General features: G+C 48.8%; 1 protein-coding gene across 2 annotated transcripts in view; it reads left to right on the plus strand.

The window, feature by feature from the left end:
- The window catches only part of WNT9A (Wnt family member 9A), a 69665-nt gene that overhangs the window by 27546 nt on the left and 21340 nt on the right, over window positions 1-20779 (plus strand). For both annotated transcript variants that reach the window (XR_014212226.1, XM_082192580.1), the window contains exons 2-3: window positions 16895-17154; window positions 18272-18534. Coding sequence is in view for 1 of the 2 variants with exons in the window: in XM_082192580.1 (XP_082048706.1) it covers window positions 16895-17154; window positions 18272-18534 (523 nt within the window). In the remaining variant the exon portion in view is untranslated. The remainder of the gene's footprint in view (window positions 1-16894; window positions 17155-18271; window positions 18535-20779) is intronic.

The following is a 20779-nucleotide window of genomic DNA, read 5'->3' on the forward strand; positions in this document are numbered from 1 at the left end:
CTCACAATGAGGGAACCGCCAGAAGGCCCTTAGAGTTGGACCTCAGTGTCCGGGCTGGATGATAGGGGTGGAGACGCTCCTTCAGGTATACAGGACTGAGGCTGTTTAGTGCTTTAAAGGTATGGTAATTTATGGACCTAATAGGTATCTCAAGCCATCTGCACATGTTGCTACACAACCAGTCCATGCAGAAGGTAGGCACCCTATATATAGAAAGGAGCAAACCAGTGATATTTTAGGGAGCAGGCTAGCAGGCGGGGCCCATGACTTAAATCATAGGAGCCTACACAACAAACAAACACTGTTGCTGTATGTAGGTTTTATTTTATTTGTTTTTTATCTTGTATTTTGGAAATGTACATCCAATTTTTTTTCGCTTTAATTCTTTTGGGTCCCCCCAAGATAGTGGGGTCCTAAGCTATAGCTTGTTTAGCTTATATGTAAATCCGGCACTGTTCCTGGGTGTCCCTGCTTTGATTAAATCCCAAGGGAAGACTTCCTGAGCTAACCCATTTCCCACAGGCATCTAGGTGGTACGGGATAAATTTATCATGCGGGTTTAAGTACAGAGGCAGCTCACACCAATTGGCCGGAGTTTATTCAGTAATGCGTTACACAAGAGTCCATAATTCTCTGGGAGCATTCCATTATTGAACACACTATATAGGAAAACATACGTGATCTTGGCTGTTTCAGTCTCTCCCCAGTCACTTTGTGCCACCCCATCACCCCCACCACCTCTCATCCAACCACTCATCCTTGGAAATGCTTACTCAACCCATTTTTCTTTACTGCACACACAGAGTTCTCCTTGTAGCTGGAGTCATTTCCACCTTGACAGTCAATATTAGGGTCCTTCTAAGCTGGTTCTTGGATGTGGGTGGCGCTGTGGTCTAAACCACAGAGCCTAGGGCTTCGCGATCAGAAGGTTGGCGGTTCGAATCCCCACGACAGGGTGAGCTCCCATTGCTCGGTCCCTGCTCCTGCCCATCTAGCAGTTCGAAAGCACATCACAGTGCAAGTAGATAAATAGGTACCTCTCCGGCAGGAAGGTAAACGGCATTTATGTGCACTGCTCTGGTTTGCCAGAAGCGGCTTAGTCATGCTGGCCATATGACCCGGAAGCTGTACGCCAGCTCCCTTGGTCAGTAAAGCGAGATGAGCGCCGCAACCCCAGAGTCACAACTGGACCTAATGGTCAGGGGTCCCTTTACCTTTACCTTTAAACTGGTTCTTACCAGTTTTGTGGTCAGACCATGCTCTTTCCATACATTACACCTGCTTCACAGATAATGAGCAACATAAATTCCATTTCAGTGGCCATGGTGGCAGCAAGGCTCTTCTGTTCTTAACTCTTCCCAAGGGACTTTTTAAAATCAGGAAGTGCGGGCAGCCAGGGAAGAAATATTGGGAAATAATATTTGGTAATATTTACTGGAAAGAAAAATATACACCCCATTCTCATCCACCTCTCACTGGATCGTGTTTAGCTTGCATTCTGCAGCAGAATTCTAGAAATCACTAAAATACCAGGAGCCAGCTTCATGGCAACTCAGAGCAGAGCCTTCTGTGTGGCTGCCCCTGCTTTTGTGGAACAGCATCTGTACTGATGGAAGACAGCCCCTCCCCACTATTTGTACTTCCTGGAAACAAACTGAAGGCGTTCAGGGTTCCTTCCAACTCCATGAATCTATTGGTCTCTTTGCCTTGGGTGTTTTTTCCTTGTGTTGGTTTGCAAAACCCTCCTTTTAGTTGTTTTTGCAGCATGCTTGCAAATTGCCTTGAGGCTTAAATGTGATGTGTCAGTTAATGGAATGCTAAAATTAGGGTTGGTGGGATCAGGGAAGCTCGAACCCCCCGTAGCCGGTGATTTTTTTTAAGCACCCAAAGAATGAGGCAGAAAAAGGGAAGCTGCTTTTCACAGGGGGAAGGAAACTCTGGGGAAATGGAGAGGACGGATTTCTGCACAGCTCTAATGAGAATCAAATTCTGGCAGCTTTGCAGCTAAGTTGGCTTAGTTTTTCTGAGATAAAGGAAACCAGGAGAGGGGGAGGAAGAAGTGATGATGGCAGAGGAGGCTGCATTCATGCAACACTCCCGTGGGAGCCCTTCCTAGCCAAACCACATTTTCTGTGCATCTTATTATTTCTTAATTGCCTCCATATCCCACCTTTTCCGTAAGGTGGTGTGCAACATTCTCCGTCTCCCCACAACAACCCAGTGAGAGGTAGGTTAGGCAGAGAGTAAATGACTGGATCACTCAGGGGGTTCCCTGGAAAGCTGGGGATTTGAACCCTGGTCTCCCATGTCCTGGTCTGACACTCTAACCACTGCGCCATGCTGTTGTCCAGGAAGGCAGTGCATAGCCAGTGCAAAGTGGCTGTTGGCACGCAGTCCAGAAATCTACCAGCAAAAGGATCCCGTATGAGCAGTGCTTTCTTTCCCTTCACAACACAGATTTGTCCTTGTGAATTGGCCTTAACAAATTCAGACTTTTTGAACCCAGGACTGTTTGTCCCGATGGGTTCTACAGGGTCTCAGGACAGAGATGCATTTTGCTGACCCACTACCTGAAGGTCCCGGCAGTTTGAACCAGAGAATTCTTGGCATGCCAAACTCTGCTGTGGACTCTGCTTTGCCATGGAGTGAAAACGGTTCCTTTTCCTTTGTCCTGGGAAACCTCAAGGCTGGGGGCCAGGTGCAGCCCTCCACAGCTCTCTGTCTGGCCCTTGGAACTCTCCCTAAGCCACACCCCTCACTGGTCCTTCTCTCCTTCCTTGAGTGTTTCCCCCTGATTGGAATGTGTCTTCGAAAAGCTGAAGGACGCCTCTTGGCTGGATGGAGAGAGGCATGTGAATGTGTGGAGAAGCTACAGTGCAAAGGTCAAATTTGCATCCATTGCTCCACCCACTTTTGCCTCTAACGCCACCCACCACCGGCAGGTGGCCCCTGGAGAGTTGCCTAGAAGGGAATGCGGCCCTTTCCTGCTTTATCTCATCAAGGATCATGTCTTGCAGTGGTAGCTGGCCCCATGCCCTCCAAGTCTTGATGGACTCCAATTCCCATCAGCCCCAGCCAGTGTGGCCAGTAGTCAAGGATGATGGGGGCTGTAGTCTGTCAACACCTGGGCTTCTGGAGCTCCCCCATGCATGGTGTCTTCCTTAAGTAAGCAGAACTAGCCCAAGAAACAGTATTTGAATAAGCACCAAATGTTTCTCCTTTCCTTCTCATCTACATTCTTGGCCTCTAATTTTCCAGCTGGGGTGTTGGTGGGGGAATCCCTCCCTTTTGCCCGTCTCGTCTGTCTGCAGCGGCCTGTTTCCGACCCAGGCACATAAGCAGCAAACCTCAACTGCTCTTATTGGGGCTGCTGGCAGCCTGCAGCACGACGGCCTGTCCATCACGGAACTGTTTTAAATTTAGGAGGTGAGACCGAACAAAAGGCTGGCCGTGTTAGGGAGACAAATGGGTGGCTGATTACGAAAGTCAGCTGTGTGTGTGTTGTTTGGCACTGGCGGGAGCGATCGGAGACAGACACGCACACATGGCCCGTGACGGGTGTTGCAGGAAAGCTGTCCTTAAGGCAGGAGAGAATGTCAGACGAGCCCAGCTTCTGCTCCAGGCCAAAGACCCATCTAGTCCAGCATTCTGCTGTCATTGTCCAACCAGATTTTTATATATATATATATATATATATATATATATATATATATATATATATGCAGGTTTTGGTGTCTTCGGGTGTCTTCCCGTGTAAGAGTCGGGGTGTCTGTGCGACGTTTCGACGAGGTCTCACTCGTCATCTTCAGGCTGGTGCTTTCGGCTTCTTGTTACTGGAACAGAGCAGAATCTGGTGTTTGAGTTCCTATAAATACTGTTGAGGGGTGTGGTGTATAGCCTCCAACGTTCTGGGCAGAGAGGAAGTTCCTAGATTAGTGTGCCTTTTCTTCTTTTGTTCCTTAATTACTTGAGGGATATCTTGAGTGATTTCATGAGTGATATTCTGAATACCACTGGGTGGGTCATTAAGTGTAGATTGGTTGCCCCTATACACGAAGCCAAGCCAGAGCACAACTAAATGCAGCACAGCCATCTTCTCAGAAAAACTCTTCACAAGCTCAAGAGGTCAAGACACGAAAGCTTTAGCAACCAATCTACACTTAATGACCCACCCAGTGGTATTCAGAATATCACTCATGAAATCACTCAAGATATCCCTCAAGTAATTAAGGAACAAAAGAATCATTTTTATCATTTCTTCTGCATTTCTTAAATTCTTATTGCCTTTAATTATCTTAACTCGCAATCCACCTCTTTAACCATTTTTGCATTAATTCAAATAATTTACCTCACAAAACTTCTTGCAAACCCACAAACGTAATCTGGTCATCACAATTACTTTTCAAATAGTCTGTAAATTTACACCAGTCTTCTGTGAATCTCTGGTCCCGCAGGTTTTGAATTCTTCCGGTTAGTTTATCCAGTTCTGCACAGTCCACCAATTTCATCCTCCATTCGCCCCAGCATCCTGCTTCCAACAGGGGAAGGTACCAGTGGTTGTAGCCACAGCTAGTCTCATGTGCCATGGATTTTTCTAATCCTCGTTTGGAGCCATCCAAGTCAGTGGCCATCCTTACCTCTTGGCTACTCTCTGTGAAACCTGCGCTGGCTCACTCCACTTCCAGATTCCAGCACTCTGCTGTGGTAATGGCTCCTCATTGCATGTTATGAGAGTGACCCTGCTTAACTTCCATAGGGGCTGCCAGATCACAGGGCACATTTATATGCAGAGATTTCGATATGGCAACATGCATCTGCTCTGCTTAAATACGATTCAGAACTTCTGCATAGTAGTGGGGGGGAGGTATTTGTCAGGAAACTTGTAGTTCTGATACTCTTGGTAATTTGAACTTTAGATTCCCAGTTGTTGGCATCCATCTGTCTCAGGAGACAATGGAGGAGTGTGCCTTCAGGGGTGAAGTCAAACCATTGGAGAGTTACAGCGCCTGCTTTGGTTGCAGAGACCGATATGGCAGAGACATGTTTTGTTGTGGATGGGGCAGGTTGGTTGTGCTTGGTTGTGCTAATGCAGATGTTGTTGTTTAGTCATGTCCGACTCTTTGTGACCCCCTGGACCAGAGCATGCCAGGCACTCCTGTTTGGTCAAACTCATGCTGGTAGCTTTGAGAACACTGTCCAACCATCGCGTCCTCTGCCGTCCCCTTCTCCTTGTGCCCTCCATCTTTCCCAACATCAGGGTCTTTTCCAGGGAGTCGTCTCTTCTCATGAGGTGGCCAAAGTATTGGAGCCTCAGCTTCAGGATCTGTCCTTCCAGTGAGCACTCAGGGCTGATTTCCTTCAGAATGGAGAGGTTTGATCTTCTTGCAGTCCATGGGACTCTCAAGAGTCTCCTTTTTCATTTCATTATATATCATTTCCCAGAAGACCTTAATCTTTGGGCACGTCCACCAAAGGTGAAAGAATGTAACTTCAGTTTCTTTACATTTCCAACACTTATTATCAGACAAATGGTAGATTTTTGCTAGCTTGACTGGGGTCATGTACCATCTATATATCATTTTCATAATATTCTCTCTTAAGGCATTACATGCCGTAAATTTAATACCTGTGGTCCACAACTGTTCCCAGTCAGCAAACATAATGTTATGACCAATGTCTTGTGCCCACTTTATCATAGCTGATTTCACTGTTTCATCTTGTGTATTCCATTTCAGCAACAAGTTGTACATTCTTGACAGATTCTTAGTATTGGGTTCTAACAGTTCTGTTTCTAATTTTGATTTCTCCACCTGGAAGCCAATTCTCCTGTCCTGTTTGTAAACCTCCATTATTTGATAATAATGGAGCCAATCTTGTACTTTAACCTTCAATTTCTCATAACTCTGTAATTTCAGTTTATCTCCCTCTTGTTCCAAAATTTTGGCCATTTGGCCTCCATGTAAAGATTTTTCACAGCTTTTCCGGCGTACAGCTTCTGGGTCATGTGGCTAGCATGACTAAGCCGCTTCTGGTGAACCAGAGCAGCGCACAGAAACACCATTTACCTTCCTACCGGAGTGCTACCTATTTATCTACTTGCACTTCATGCTTTTGAACTGCTAGGTGGGCAGGAGCAGGGACCGAGCAACGGGAGCTCACCCCATCGCGGGGATTTGAACCGCCAACCTTCTGCTCGGCGAGCCCTAGGCTCTGTGGTTTAACAATCCAATCCAATCTGGAAGTTGCTACAGCACGAGGCATACAAGGGGCTGTCACCGGCAAACCAACTGGAGCTGGAGACAGGCAGTTCCCGCCGAGGCCACCTGAGCCTCTGGTGACTGTGTTGAACCCATGATCCCCCGCAAGTTGCAGGCCTGCTCCTTGCAAGGAAGATCAACCCAATCGAGAGCAGTCTGGCTCCCCACCTCCCAGATGTGGGAACTTGGGACACATAATGCCTCTGTCTTTTCAGGATTCAGATTCAGTTTACTGGCCCACATCCAATGGGGGGGGGAATTAACAGTATCTATGTTGCTGCAAAGAATCTTGGAGGTGGTTTGCATGGATCTAGCAAGTCATTAGTCGTGGGAGGGAAGGAATAAATCTTGGCAAGCGCAGTGCCAAAAAGCCGAAGCAGAGTGGGGCGAGGGGAGATACCTGAGATGAAGAGTAAGAAATTCCAGCCTTCTCCGTCCGCTCTGTGTACATTCCATTGATACTGCAAGTCATTTTGCAGCCTAGAGAACTCTTTCTTCTTTCTCTTCCCCCTCTCCACCGTCGCATGATCAGCCCATGGTAGGGTTGCGATGCTGGCTCCCAGCTCCCATCGTCCCCAGGCAGCATGGCCCAATGGTTAGCGGTGTTGATAGTTGTAGCTCGTGTTTCTATTGGCAATATGTTCGTGTATGCAATGATGGCAGCCAGAATATTAGTGGCAAGAAACTGGAAAAATGAAGCAATGCCTACAATAGCAGAGTGGCAAGCCCTAAGGATAGAATATCTACAGCTAGCAAAGATGACAGGGAGAGTAAGAGATGAATTGAAACTGAATGTATATAAAGAATGGAGAATATTTAAAATTATTGTAAGAATCAGAATCTCCTGGCAGAACTAGAGTGAATCTTGTAAATAAAAGGTGGAAATGATATTATGTTTGGACGTACGAAAATGATTAAGTAAATTTGAGACTGTGCATTATAAAGGAAAGAATAGATATAGTAAATGAAAATATTTGGTAGTCTTTTTTTAGCTAATTCACAGTAATGTTTTTGTTCTTTTTTGTGAGTTTGTAAATATGATACGGCATTTACATATATGAAATGTATAGGTTTTTTTGTTTTAATTTTTCTTTTTATTTTCTTTGTTAGTTTCTTGCTTTGTGTCTGTATTAAATGTAGCTGCGTTTTTATATTTTTTAATTCAAATCAATAAAGATTTATTAAATACGATAGTTGTAGCTCGACAATACCTGGAGGGGCGCCAGGATCCCCAGCTCAGTTGCCATATCACTTCTCTGTTTAATGCTCAGAAGATCCCTATGTTGGCCTGTTTCAACAAGTGGCGCATGGTGGGACAGGCTGTGGTCTGAAACCAAGACCACGTTCATACCATACATTTAAAACGCTGTCATACCAGCCATGACTTCTCCCAAATATTCTGGGAGTTGCTGTTTAAGGGATCTGTTTGGAGACCTCCCCCGGTCACCTCCCAGAGCTGCAATTGCGTGGCAAGTCCCCTCTCCCATGTGAAATGAAGACACTGGACACATTATTAAGGTTAATGGGCATAAAAGGCCACAACTTTATTGATTACAGAATTGAAAGGTATTGGCCTTAGGCATTGGCTCCTATCGACTACCCGGCATGGAGACCGGGAAGGGTTGAACACAAACCGCGGGAGTCCTGTTGAAGTACGCCAACTAGGATCCCACGGGTGTCACCGCTCGGGGGCCCTTATCTCCCTAGGTTTCGGACAAGGCAACGCCCCCTGGAGTCCTCTACTGGACTACCCCTTTCATTGGGGGAAGGTGATGGCGCTTCCTTCCCCCCCATTCATTTGCATAACAATTAACCCCTGCCAATACCTAACCGCCAATACCGCGGAAGTTGTGACATTTGCTACGAGGTAGGCGAAAAAACCAAAAGGCTCAAAATGCGCCAAGTTGGAAAAATTCCTACCAGGCCCCTTGCGGCGACCAACCGGAGTCCATAGCAAGGTCATAGCTCGCCTAACCTCAAGGAGCCTAACCTCAGGGTGGGTGGGGTGGGAAAACCTCTCGGCTGGAAAGGGGAAAAGAGGGCGGTCCCCGGGTGTGCCTGGCCCTAAATAGGCTAGGCCCCACCTCCCCGACCCGCTGATTGGCGGGCCGGGTCGGAGACACGCCCGGGGATTCCCTGTTCTCGCGGGGGCAAAGGCCGGCCCCCCACGTGTGTGTGGGAGGGGTTAGCCCACAACCCCCTCTCCTCCCAGGTCGGAAATGGCTTTCCCAGAGTTCCCTAGAAGAAGAAGAATAAGAGTTTGGATTTGATATCCCGCCTTTCACTCCCTTTAAGGAGTCTCAAAGCGGCTAACATTCTCCTTTCCTTTCCTCCCCCACAACAAACACTCTGTGAGGTGAATGGGGCTGAGAGACTTCAGACAAGTATGACTAGCCCAAGGTCACCCAGCAGCTGCATGTGGAGGAGCGGGGACGTGAACCCAGTTCACCAGATTACGAGTCTAGCACTCTTAACCACTATACCACACTGGCTCAATCTTCTAGGAAGATTGATGGTTAAATCACTCTGGGAATTGTAGCTCTGGGCAGGGGAACGGGGCTCACCTAACAACTCACAGCACCCTTAACAAACTTCAGCTCCCAGGATACTTCAGGGGAAACAAAGACTGTTTAAAGTGGTACCATAGTGCTTTAGATGTGTGGTGTGAATGTGGGCCAAGTTGTTCTTCTCTGGATTTTCTTAAAGCTTACTCTTTACGAAGTGGGAGGTTTGGGACAGGAATGCAATATTTCCTCAGCATCTCATCAGGCCTGTCAGCCCACTGGGTGTTTTTGCTCTTTGATGTTGTGGGGTGGGACTTGGCACATCAAAGCTCATGTGTAATTGGGGAAGCATTCTTTTGATATCTGCAAGTGAGGGGGGTGGAATTGTCCTGTATCTTGAGTCCCCATCCTAAACCCAAAATACTTGTTGAGGAGAGCAAACTCTGAATTTCATGTCCCAGCACAAAGGAGGTGGAAGAGGCAGACCGTGAGCATCTCTGAGATCCATGACTGCTGCTTCCTGGCACGGTGAGGAACAGCTTTTGTAAGGGGGCTGTGGCAGGCCTGGTCCTCCTGAGAACATGGAGAGAACCCTGCTCATCTAGTCCAGCATACAGTTCTCACGGTGGCCAAGCCAGAGTCCCATGTGAAGCTTGCAAGCGGGACCTGAGTGCAACAGCACTCTCCCCTCTTGTGATTCCTAGCAGCTGGCCTACTGAGGCATACAGCTTCTGACAATGGAGGTAGAACATAGCCATTGTACCTATGGGCCAGTGTTAGCCTCTTTCTCCCTCCCAACCATTCAGGTCCCCACTGCTGTTGGGGAAAGGCTGTAGCTCATGAGTAGTGCACCTGCTTTTTGCATGCAGTAGTTGCGTGGCAAGACCCTCAAGCCGACCCCCCCATTGTTGTTGTTGTTTAGTCGTTTAGTCGTGTCCGACTCCTCGTGACCCCCTGGACCAGAGCACGCCAGGCACTCCTGTCTTCCACTGCCTCCCGCAGTTTGGTCAAACTCATGCTGGTAGCTTCGAGAACACTGTCCCACCATCTCGTCCTCCGGCGTCCCCTTCTCCTTGTGCCCTCCATCTTTCCCAACATCAGGGTCTTTTCCAGGGAGTCTTCTCTTCTCATGAGGTGGCCAAAGTATTGGAGCCACAGCTTCAGGATCTGTCCTTCCAGTGAGCACTCAGGGCTGATTTCCTTCAGAATGGAGAGGTTTGATCTTCTTGCAGTCCATGGGACTCTCAAGAGTCTCCTCCAGCACCATAATTCAAAAGCATCAATTCTTCGGCAATCAGCCTTCTTTATGGTCCAGCTCTCACTTCCATACATCACTACTGGGAAAACCATAGCTTTAAGTATACGGATCTTTGTTGGCAAGGTGATGTCTCTGCTTTTTAGGATGCAGAGACATCACCTTGATCCCCCCATTAGGGTAAATAAATTCACACAGACACGGATATTTTGTTTAAGGTTTTTGTGCAAAAATTTGGCCACAACTTTATTGATTACAGGAATGAGAGCGGTATTGGCTTAGGAATTGGCAAGACTATATCTGACTCCTGCCCCCTTTGCAGGAAGTCTGTTAAGGCTAAACCACCCAAATTGGGGCAACCCGCCTGCATCTCCCCTGGTGTTCCCAGAGGCCTGGCCTGGCCCTCACCCTTCAAGTGGACTTCGGACAGGAATCAGGCCCTGGTTTCCTTTAACGGAATACCCTTGAAACTGGAGGGGCAGGCGATGGCAGACCTCCCCTCCCCCGTTCACCATAAGCCCAATGCCTAACCGCCAAACCTTACAAAGTTGTGACGATTGCTAAGAGGTAGGCAAAAACCAAGTGGCCTGTGCCAATTTGCCAAATGGAAAAAAATCATACCCGGCCCCCGACTTAAGCCAGGCAACCAACCAAAGTCCAAAGCAAGGCCAAAGGATCTAAATTAAAGGGAGGGAGGGTGGGTGTTCGGCAGCGCGAAGCAGGAGCCAAGCACACGTCGTGCTGCCGCTTTTATACTTCCCCCCACTGTCACCCTTTAACATGATTGGGCAATAGCCCTGGGTGGTTGTGGTGCCACCCTTGCGTGAGGGCGATAGCTCCACCCACGCCAGGGTAGGGGGAACCAGGTTGAGAGCTTGCCCGCAACCAGGACCATCTATTAAGATGATCCCATTTCCCTGACATTTCCTGGTGAACTGCTGCCAGTCCGTGTAGACATTGCTGAGCTTGATGGGCCCAGTTGTCTAAGGCAGCCTCCTCTATTCCTGTTGGCAAATGATGCTTCTTGCCTGGCCTCTCCCTCTAGGGATGAGGACTGGAGCCTTCCTATCTTCAGTGATTTATCAAGTAAGCTTTCAGCAGCTCTGAGTGACAACAGTTCTTGTTGCTCTCCCAGGAGTACATGGTCAAAGCCAGGAGGCATCGCACGCAGGATTCATCTTTGGATAAAACAGCAAAGTCCCTCTCTCCAGTTTGTTGGCAGGGCTGGAATGCTAATTGGCTAGATTACTACAAGCAAAAGGTGCCCCTAGTGACAAATTTGGTTCCTCCTCTTAAATAGGTTCATGCCACAATTGCTGAATTCCATCACTCCAGCTTATGCCAGCATGGTGCCTTCCAGGTTTTTTGGACTATAATAATAATAATAATAATTTATTATTTATACCCCGCCCATCTGGCTGAGTTTCCCCAGCCACTCTGGGCAGCTCCCAATCAGTGTTAAAAACAGTACAGGTTTATATATTAAAAACTTTCCTGAACAGGGCTGCCTTCAGATGTCTTCTGAATGTCAGGTAATTATTTATCTCTTTGACATCTGATGGGTGGGTGCCACTACCGAGAAGGCCCTCTGTCTGGTTCCCTGTAGCCTCACTTCTCGCAATGAGGGAACCGCCAGAAGGCCCTCGGCGCTGGATCTCAGTGTCCGGGCTGAACGATGGGGGTGGAGACGCTCCTTCAGGTATACAGGTCCAAGGCCGTTTAGGGCTTTAAAGGTCAGCACCAACACTTTGAATCGTGCTCGGAAACGTACTGGGAGCCAATGCAGATCTCTCAGAACCGGTGTTATGTGGTCCCGGCGGCCACTCCCAGTCACCAGTCTAGCTGCTGCATTCTGGATTAGTTGTAGTTTCTGGGTCACCTTCAAAGGTAGCCCCACGTAGAGCGCATTGCAGTAGTCCAAGCGGGAGATAACCGGAGCATGCACCACTGTGGCGAGACAGTCTGTGGGTAGGTAGGGTCTCATCCTGCGTACCAGATGGAGCTGGTAGACAGCTGCCCTGGACATAGAATTGACCTCCACCTCCATGGATAGCTGTGAGTCCAAAATGACTCCCAGGCTGCGCACCTGGTCCTTCAGGGGCACCGTTACCCCATTCAAGACCAGGGAAGCCCCCACACCAACCCGCTCCCTGTCCCCCAAAAACAGTACTTCTGTCTTGTCAGGATTCAACCTCAATCTGTTAGCCGCCATCCATCCTCCAACCGCCTCCAGGCACTCACACAGGACCTTCACCGCCTTCACTATAATTCCTATTGGTCCTCTCCAGCACGGCGAAGGCTGCCTTAATTCTGCAGTACTCCAAGACTGTAGTTGGATGATGCTCCTAATCTTGCAGTAACTGTTTTGCTGGTCTATAATGTCCCCTTGAACTCTGATGGTGCCTCTTGCTTCCTAGATCTACAGGCATGTTTAAGTAAATGAACACTTGTTGCTCCTCCCAGTTTTGCTTCTGGCCCCTCCCACACCTGGCATGTGGCCCTTGGAACATTGCCTGGAAGGGAAGGTGGCCCTGGGGCTGGGAAAGGTTTCCCGACCTTTTGATAGAGCAGCTCTTGTCCTGATGAATCCCTCTGACCTCTGTCTGCCTGAATCCCCTTGAACACCAAAACAAGCTGCGTGTTGGACGCACGTTCAGGACACACTGCCGCTCTTGGCATTCCAGCTGGGGACTCCGATGACCTTGTGCCAAAGCTGGAGGGCTCAGCTGGGTCTCTTTTGACACAGTGGCCGCACATGACCCCCCCACCTTTCCCCCATCCTTTTCATAAATTGCATAAAAGAGTTTTAAGGGATTATATGGGTGCCATGCAGAGGCTGCTCCCAGCTAATGTCCTAAGCCCTGGGCATGGATCTGGTTTGTAATTCCTGTCCTTGTGAACTCTTTCTAAAAAGGGAAAGCACCTGGGCCACAAAATATCAAAATTCTATAGCAAAAACGTACTGCTTATGTACACAAAACCTTTGTCCACAGCAACCATGGAGAGTGTTTCCCTCTCTGTCTCTCTTTTGAAGGGGGGGATAATCTTTGATTTTGAGATTTCAGATGGTGGCTCAGCTGTGTTGAAGAGTAATTGGGGCTGTTTGAACCCTTTCAAGCACCACAGGATAGCTGGCATAGAACTACTTGCAATAAATTAGCCCAAAGATCAAAGAGGCGCAGATTAACCTAACGCAGGAAAACCTTTCCTATGTGGAAAGGCTTCAATGCTTTGGGGGTTTGGAGAAATGACTACTAAAGGGGAGGTGGACATGATAAAGGTAAAGGGACCCCTGACCATTAGGTCCAGTCACGGACGACTCTGGGGTTACGGCACTCATCTCGCCAAGGGAGCCGGCGTACAGCTTCCGGGCCATGTGGCCAGCATGACTAAGCCGCTTCTGGCGAACCAGAGCAGCGCACAGAAACGCCGTTTACCTTCCCGCCAGAGTGGTACCTATTTATCTACTTGCACTAGTGTGCCTTTGAACTGCTACGCTGGCAGGAGCAGGGACCGAGCAACAGGAGCTCACCCCATCGCGGGGATTCGAACCGCCGATCTTCTGATTGGCAAGTCCTAGGCTCTGTGGTTTAACCCACAGCGCCACCCGCATCCCTACAGTGCCCACCCGCATATTAAAATTCTGCATGAACAGGAGAAAGTGGATATTCTCTAGTGGTGCTACCCGTTGAAGTGAAACGTTGGGAGATTCCGGACACTGCTTCATGCTGCACAGAGTTAAACTATGGAACTCCCTTCCACAGGGGGCTGTCACCAACTTTGGATGGCTTTCAAAGAGGATTAGACAGGAGGAGAAAGCTCTAGATGGCTACTAGCCACAACAGCTATGTTCTGTCTCTGTTGTCAGAGACATTCCGCTTCTGAATACGAGTTGCTTGAAACCCTGGGAGGGGAGAAGACTCCTGGGCTTGGGCCATAGCTGTCAACGTTTCCCTTTTTTTAAAGGGAAATTCCCTTATTCTGAATAGGATTCCTCGCAAGAAAATGGAAAAGTTGACAGCCATGGCTTGGGCCCAGCTTTCCAGGCTTCCCACTAGGGTATCTAGTCGGCCACTGTGAAAACAGGATGCGGGGCTAGACAGGTCTTTGGCAGGATCCACCCACCTCCTGGATCACAGCCTCTTTATGGAACCAAAGACCTCGCGTGAGGACCAGAATCCGGCGTGACTTCAGGTTTCTTGCTCAACAGCCTTAGTTCCCAGCAGTTTTAGCCAATCCCTAATTCTGGCACCAGAAGTGACTCTCTCTCCGTGTGTGTTTCCTCTTTTTAGCGCTGGGGAAAAGTACCCAAGCTACTTTACGGCAGCTTTTCCTGACTCTCCAGCTTCCACCCTCCCTGACACCTGGTTAGAGGAGAGCCTGAGCCAGGACCTCGGGTGATTGGCCAGCAATCCTGGTCGCAGTGCCAACAGATGTTTCTGCTGCTTGTGTTCACCCCCCACAGCCGGTGCCAGCCTGGTCCCCATCCAGCATGTTGTCACCCGGCACTGGGAACACTGTCCTGGCTACACTTCGCTGCACGTTTTTGTGAGAGAACAGCCGGGCCATGTGTTGCGAAGCAGCTCTGGGAGAAGGAACAGGGAGGGACCCGTGTTCTTGGTGGGTTGGTTTATTTGTTTTCGAAGGCTTCCTTCCCAAAAATTAGTCGGGCCCTTAAGCCGTGTCAGGATCTGGGTGGGCTGCAGGTACAGGGATATTGGGGAGGGGAGCTAGCAGGCCGCTCTCCAAAACGGACTGCTCTGTGGGTGGAATAGAGGGTTGAAATATGGTTGCTTTTTTGCGTATGTGAAATATATACGGAGTCGAGAGTGGATTTCATGCTCTTTATTCAGCTCATAGTGGTGAGGAGGAATGAAAGTTTCCCCAAAATATCTGCTTTATATGCATTATTTACACAATGGGCTGCACGTGACTGGCTAATTCTTGGATTCTCCTGTAGGCCAATCAGGTTGTGGATTCACTTCTATCTGGAGCTGGATTGGGTGGCTCCTGCAGACCAATCAGACTGCTGCATTCTGAATCCTATTGTTCTAGGACCAATCAGACTGCTGCATTCTGAATCCTATTGTTCTAGGACCAATCAGACTGCTGCATTCTGAATCCTATTGTTCTAGGACCAATCAGACTGCTGCATTCTGAATCCTATTGTTCTAGCACCAATCAGACTGCTGCATTCTGAATCCTATTGTTCTAGGACCAATCAGACTGCTGCATTTTGGATCCTATTGTTCTAGGACCAATCAGACTGCTGCATTCTGAATCCTATTGTTCTAGGACCAATCAGACGGCTGCATTCTGAATCCTATTGATCTAGGACCAATGAGACTGCTGCATTCTGAATCCTATTGTTCTAGGACCAATCAGACTGCTGCATTTTGGATCCTATTGTTCTAGGACCAATCAGACTGCTGCATTTTGGATCCTCTTCAACTCAGTACATAACAGTATGTGTGGCTCCTTAGCACTTCCTGCTTTAGAGAGCTTAAAAACCAGTGTTTCCCAATCTTTTGGGGTCCGCTGCCCCCTTGGTTCCATGAATTCATCCCTCTACCCTAGAAAGAGCGTTGTTCAGAATAGCAGCTTGCACGACCCACTAAGGAAGATAAATAAAATGCAAAACAGTAACAAGGAATTGCTCATTTATTAAATCTAATTACAGCTACTTAATTTAATTGAGTTGACAAAATTGAACTTAATCAGTGGTACCAGCTTTTCAAAGTCTGATGGCTGTGTGCATTTTCAGTGCCCCCAGGTAATCCCACCACTCCCCCAGGGGGTAATACTTTCCCCTTTGGGGACCACCATGAGTTTGACTGTGAGTTTGAGGCTTCGTCAGGCTTCTTCCACCACCCAACTTCCTTCACTCCAGATGTTTTGCGCCACATTTCCCATCAGCCCCAGCAAGGGCGATGTTATGGCCAACTACCTCTGGAGTGGGGGGGGGGATCACTAGCTTGGGGAAGTCTGAAGCAGACCTTTCATACTGGGCAACTGGGACTTCACTGCAAGGAGAGATCAGGGCGCGCAAGCTTGAAATCCAGCTTTTCATTTTGAACTAGGTTGGTTTTGAAACGGGGTACGCCATGTAAAACCTAAAGTTGCAACAAAACTCTTGTGTGGAGTTCTACTATCCAATAGTCCAACCACTCTGATCCATTCCTTTGTATCAGGTTTTTCATCCCAGCAATTGCATTTCATGGCTGCTAAGGTGGCGCTGTGGGTTAAACCACAGAGCCTAGGACTTGCCGATCAGAAGGTCGGCAGTTCGAATCCCTGCGGCGGGGTGAGCTCCCATTGCTCGGTCCCTGCTCCTGCCCACCTAGCAGTTCAAAAGCACGTCAAAATGCAAGTAGATAAATAGGTACAACTCTGGCGGGAAGATAAACGGCGTTTCCGTGCGCTACTCTGGTTTGCCAGAAGTGGCTTAGTCATGCTGGCCACATGACCCAGAAGCTGTACGCCGGCTCCCTCGGCCAATAAAGTGAGATGAGTGCCGCAACCCCAGAGCCGGCTATGACTGGGCCTAATGGCCAGGGGTCCCTTTACCTTATTAAATGATGCTTAGCCCTCACTGGGTTTTTAAAAACCCATTTTTCCAAGGGTTTGGCTCATTTTTACTCAAACCTCCGGGTTTCCACAAGCCTTCTGCTGCCTTCCTCTTTATGCATGGGTGATGCTGTTAAGGTTATTTAAGGAATGGCACACACACCTTGGACATTGGAAATAATGGGAGTGATATTACACACCCGTTGGCATTCATGGATATGGCATACATGATGGCAGGTCGTTGCTTGTGGCCGTGTTGTGTCTGAGCCTCAAGATTACTGATGTGGGTCGCCTTCTTCTCCTCTCCAAAGGTTGACTGGGAATGAACCCCTGACCATCCTCCCTCTGACTTCAGAAATGGAGGAAGCTGCCGTCAAGGCCCATTACAAAGTCTGTGACCGCCTGAAACTGGAGAAGAAGCAGCGGAGGATGTGCCGGCGAGATCCTGGTGTGGCCGAGACCCTGATGGAGGCCATCAGCATGAGCGCCCTTGAGTGCCAGTACCAGTTCCGCTTTGAGCGGTGGAACTGCACCCTTGAGGGGCGCTATCGGGCCAGCCTTCTGAAGAGAGGTGAGCAGTCGGAGGAGGGAGGCAGTGGAATGGGAGTGGGGGAGCTTCTGGACTGAGAACTAGATGTGGCCCTCCAGGTGTCTCTGTCTGGTTCTCAGGGCTCTCACAGCTTGGGGGTTGGTGGTGGGATGACAATGAGTGGTCAGAGGGAGAAGAGGGAACAGACTCGGGGAAGGAGGTATCAGAAGCTGCAGAGGCAACGGGGCTTAGTGAGCTGGGAGAGTCTGCGATAGAAGTCCAGAATCAGCGGCTGAAGCTGAAGCAGGAGAGAAGGTGGCCGAGAGGCAGAGATGAGTCCGACTGGTGAGGAATCACGGGTGTCTCCCTCTCCTGCTGCAACAAGCTCCCCTCTCCCCTGATCTCCCAGGGGATTAAAGGATTGAGGAGATGTCACCTGACTCACCATGTTGAGGAACATTGGGAGAAGCTACTCTAAGCAAAAGCTGGTTCCTGTTGCGTGCATGGAGAACACCCGTTTTTCGTGATTCTGGCGTTGTCTGCCATTTAGAGTGGGGCAGAAGCTAGATAGTGCATAAACGTCTCACCTTCATTTATTAGAAAACCTACGTTAGTCAGCCTTTTCTAGCTTATGGAATTTCATTTTCAGCAAACACTGTCCTGATGCTTCCGTACGCACTCTGTGGGCCACAAGGATTATAATAATAATAATTTATTACTTATACCCCGCCCATGTGGCCGGGCCTCCCCAACCACTATGGGCGGCTCCCAACAGAATATTTAAAATGTGATCAAACATTAAAAACTTCCCTAAACAGGGCTTCCTTCAGATGTGTTCTAAAAGTCAGATAGTTGTTTATTTCCTTGACATCTGATGGGAGGGCGTTCCAAAGGGCGGGTGCCACCACCGAGAAGGCCCTCTGCCTGGATCCCTGTAACTTCAGTTCTTGCAGTGAGGGAACTGCCAGAAGGTCCTCAGAACTGGACCTCAGTGTCCGGGCTGAACGATGGGGGTGGAGATATACAGTGAGGATTTTAAAAGATGTAAACCCAAACCCGTGTGTGTGTGTGTGTGTGTGTGTGTGTGTGTGTGTGTGTAGCCCTGTAGGCTTTACTGGTGCCATCCTCCTCTGGGTAACAATGCCATTGCCCTTTGCAGGTTTCAAGGAGACAGCCTTCCTTTACGCCATCTCTTCGGCAGGACTTACGCATGCCATGGCCAAGGCCTGCAGCGCCGGGCGGATGGAGCGATGCACCTGCGACGAGGCCCCCGACCTAGAGAATCGGGAGGCCTGGCAGTGGGGTGGCTGTGGCGACAACCTCAAGTACAGCAACAAGTTTGTCAAGGAGTTCCTGGGGAAGAAGTCCAACAAGGACCTGCGAGCCAGGGTGGACTTCCACAACAACCTGGTTGGCATGAAGGTGAGGCTGTGTGAGTGATGGAGGCAATCGTTGTTATTTCTTCTTCTTCTTGATTGATTGGATTTATATACCGCCCTATACCTGGAGGTCTCAGGGCAGAAAGATCAACAGAAAAACTACAATATATATAACCAAAATAAAAACAACTACCCTCCCCCAAGAAAGAGCCACATTTTAAAAGGGCATAGTATGTCAGTCAGATCAACCAAAGGCCTGGTTCTTGCCTGACACCTAAAGGTGTATAATGAAGGCACCATGCGAACTTCCCTGGGGAGAGCATTCCACAGATGAGGAGCCACTGGAGAGAAGGCCCTGTTCTTGTGTTGCCACCCTCCGGACCGCTCGAGGAGGAGGCACATGAAGAAGGGCCACTGAAGATGATCACAGGGTCTGGGTAGGTTCCTATGGAGAGAAGCAGTCCTTGGGTTATTGTGGTCCTGATACTGCCAACATGGATAGCATTAAAAGAGGATTAGACAAATTCATGGAGGAGAAGGCTGTCAATGGATTCTAGACATGATGGTTTCCAAGGTCAGAAGCAGTAATGCTACTGAATTCCAGTTCCTAGGAATCGCAGGAATCACAGGTGCTCAAGTCCTGCTGGCAGGTATCTTGTTGGTCAATGTGGCTCCCTCCACTCTCTAGACCAGCAGTTCTCAACCTGTGGGTCCCCAGATGTTGTTGGACTACAACTCCCATCATCCCTGAGCTCTGGCCTTGCTAGCTAGGGGTGATGGGAGTTGTAGTTCAACAACATCTGGGGACCCACAGGTTGAGAAAAGCTGCTCTAGACAGAGTTGGCAGGTCAGGTTTTGCATCAAAGGCCAGTTCTCCCCTTGCCTTTGAGGTGATGCTTTGGAGAGAACTTTGTAGTGTTCCCAAATGGGACTTCTTGCAGGAAAAGAACAAGTACTATGGAAATCTGTTGCAGTTCAAGTGGGGAGAATGAAAGGGATCGCACTCCAACAACTCAAGAATCTGATCATTCACCTTCTTTCCACCCTGGCCCTGCTGTCTAACCCTCCAAAAAAAAATGGTCTCCTGTATCGGAAAGGCCTTGTTGCCACTTAGGCTTTCCCAACAAGTGCAGTTGCACCCCAAACTTAAAGGCTGCTATAAGCTGGTTGAAGTCACTGAGATTCTGTTTCAGTGCAAACAAAGAGAGCCTCCATTGGGTTGGGGGGATAAAGGGGAGGGGAAACTGGTCACGGTAAGCTGACACTAATAAGATTTGGGTTTGAGCAGTGTGTTAATCAGACCTGAGAAGATTCACAGGAGTGTTGCTATGGGAATGGCTTTGGGGCGTGGGCATGGGTGTCTGTGTAGCTTTTCTGAGACAGAGAGCTGTCGGAAATGTTTTGTGCATGCACATTGAGCAGGGGAGATCTAGAATCTGCAGGTTCTTGCAGAATAGAAAAGCTGGCATTTCTGACAAGGATCTTGATTGGGTTTCTGTCCTATTTTCCCCCTTCCTAGCACAGCCTTTCTTGGCTTGGTGTCCTCCTCCAGATGTTCTGGACCACTGGCTGGGATGGATGGGAATTGTGGGCCAAAGCACCTTGAGGGGTCCAGATAGGGAAGGCTGGCCTCAAAGCTCAGGACTTGTGTGGATGTGGAGCCTGTCCTATATGAGGGTAGGCTAGGTGAGAAGAGTGACCAGCTCAAGCTCACTTGGTGGGCTTCATGGATTTGAACCCTAGTCTCTCGGGATCAGTTTTGATGCTATTACCCCTATACCATGCTGGTTCCTCCCCACCAAGTTCCTTAGCTGTGAAACTAGGAGCCAGGTGACCCTATACCAGTAACCCCTGTCTCCCCACACTTCTGTGGGAGTATGGCAGGCCGAGGGTGGAGTGGTAGTGTGTACAGAACACTTTGAGGATTTTGGCTCTTTGTTGGTATTAAAAAGGCAAGTTTGTAGCTCTTAAATTTACAGAGTGATGCTTCCAAGTGGGCTGGACGTCCCTGGGTTAAATTACCAGATGGATGTATGAATAGACTTTCCTTGGGTATCCTGCATAGCTCCCAGCCTATGACTAGCCAGAGAGACAGATAACAAGCGCTCAATAGAGTTTATTCTAAGTTTCCCTGCAAGATTGACCCTGAATTTGAGCAGTGGTGATTTACAGATGCTTGCTGTATGTGCAGATTAAATTCTAATCTAGGGGTGCAAGGAACAGACAAAGGAGATATAAGACCTGTCCTAGGCTTTGCTGCCATTCCAGCACAATTCTCCATTCCAAAT

The sequence above is a fragment of the Podarcis vaucheri genome (genome assembly GCF_965113315.1).
Source record: "Podarcis vaucheri genome assembly, chromosome: 12".
NCBI classification, from domain to species: domain Eukaryota; kingdom Metazoa; phylum Chordata; class Lepidosauria; order Squamata; family Lacertidae; genus Podarcis; species Podarcis vaucheri.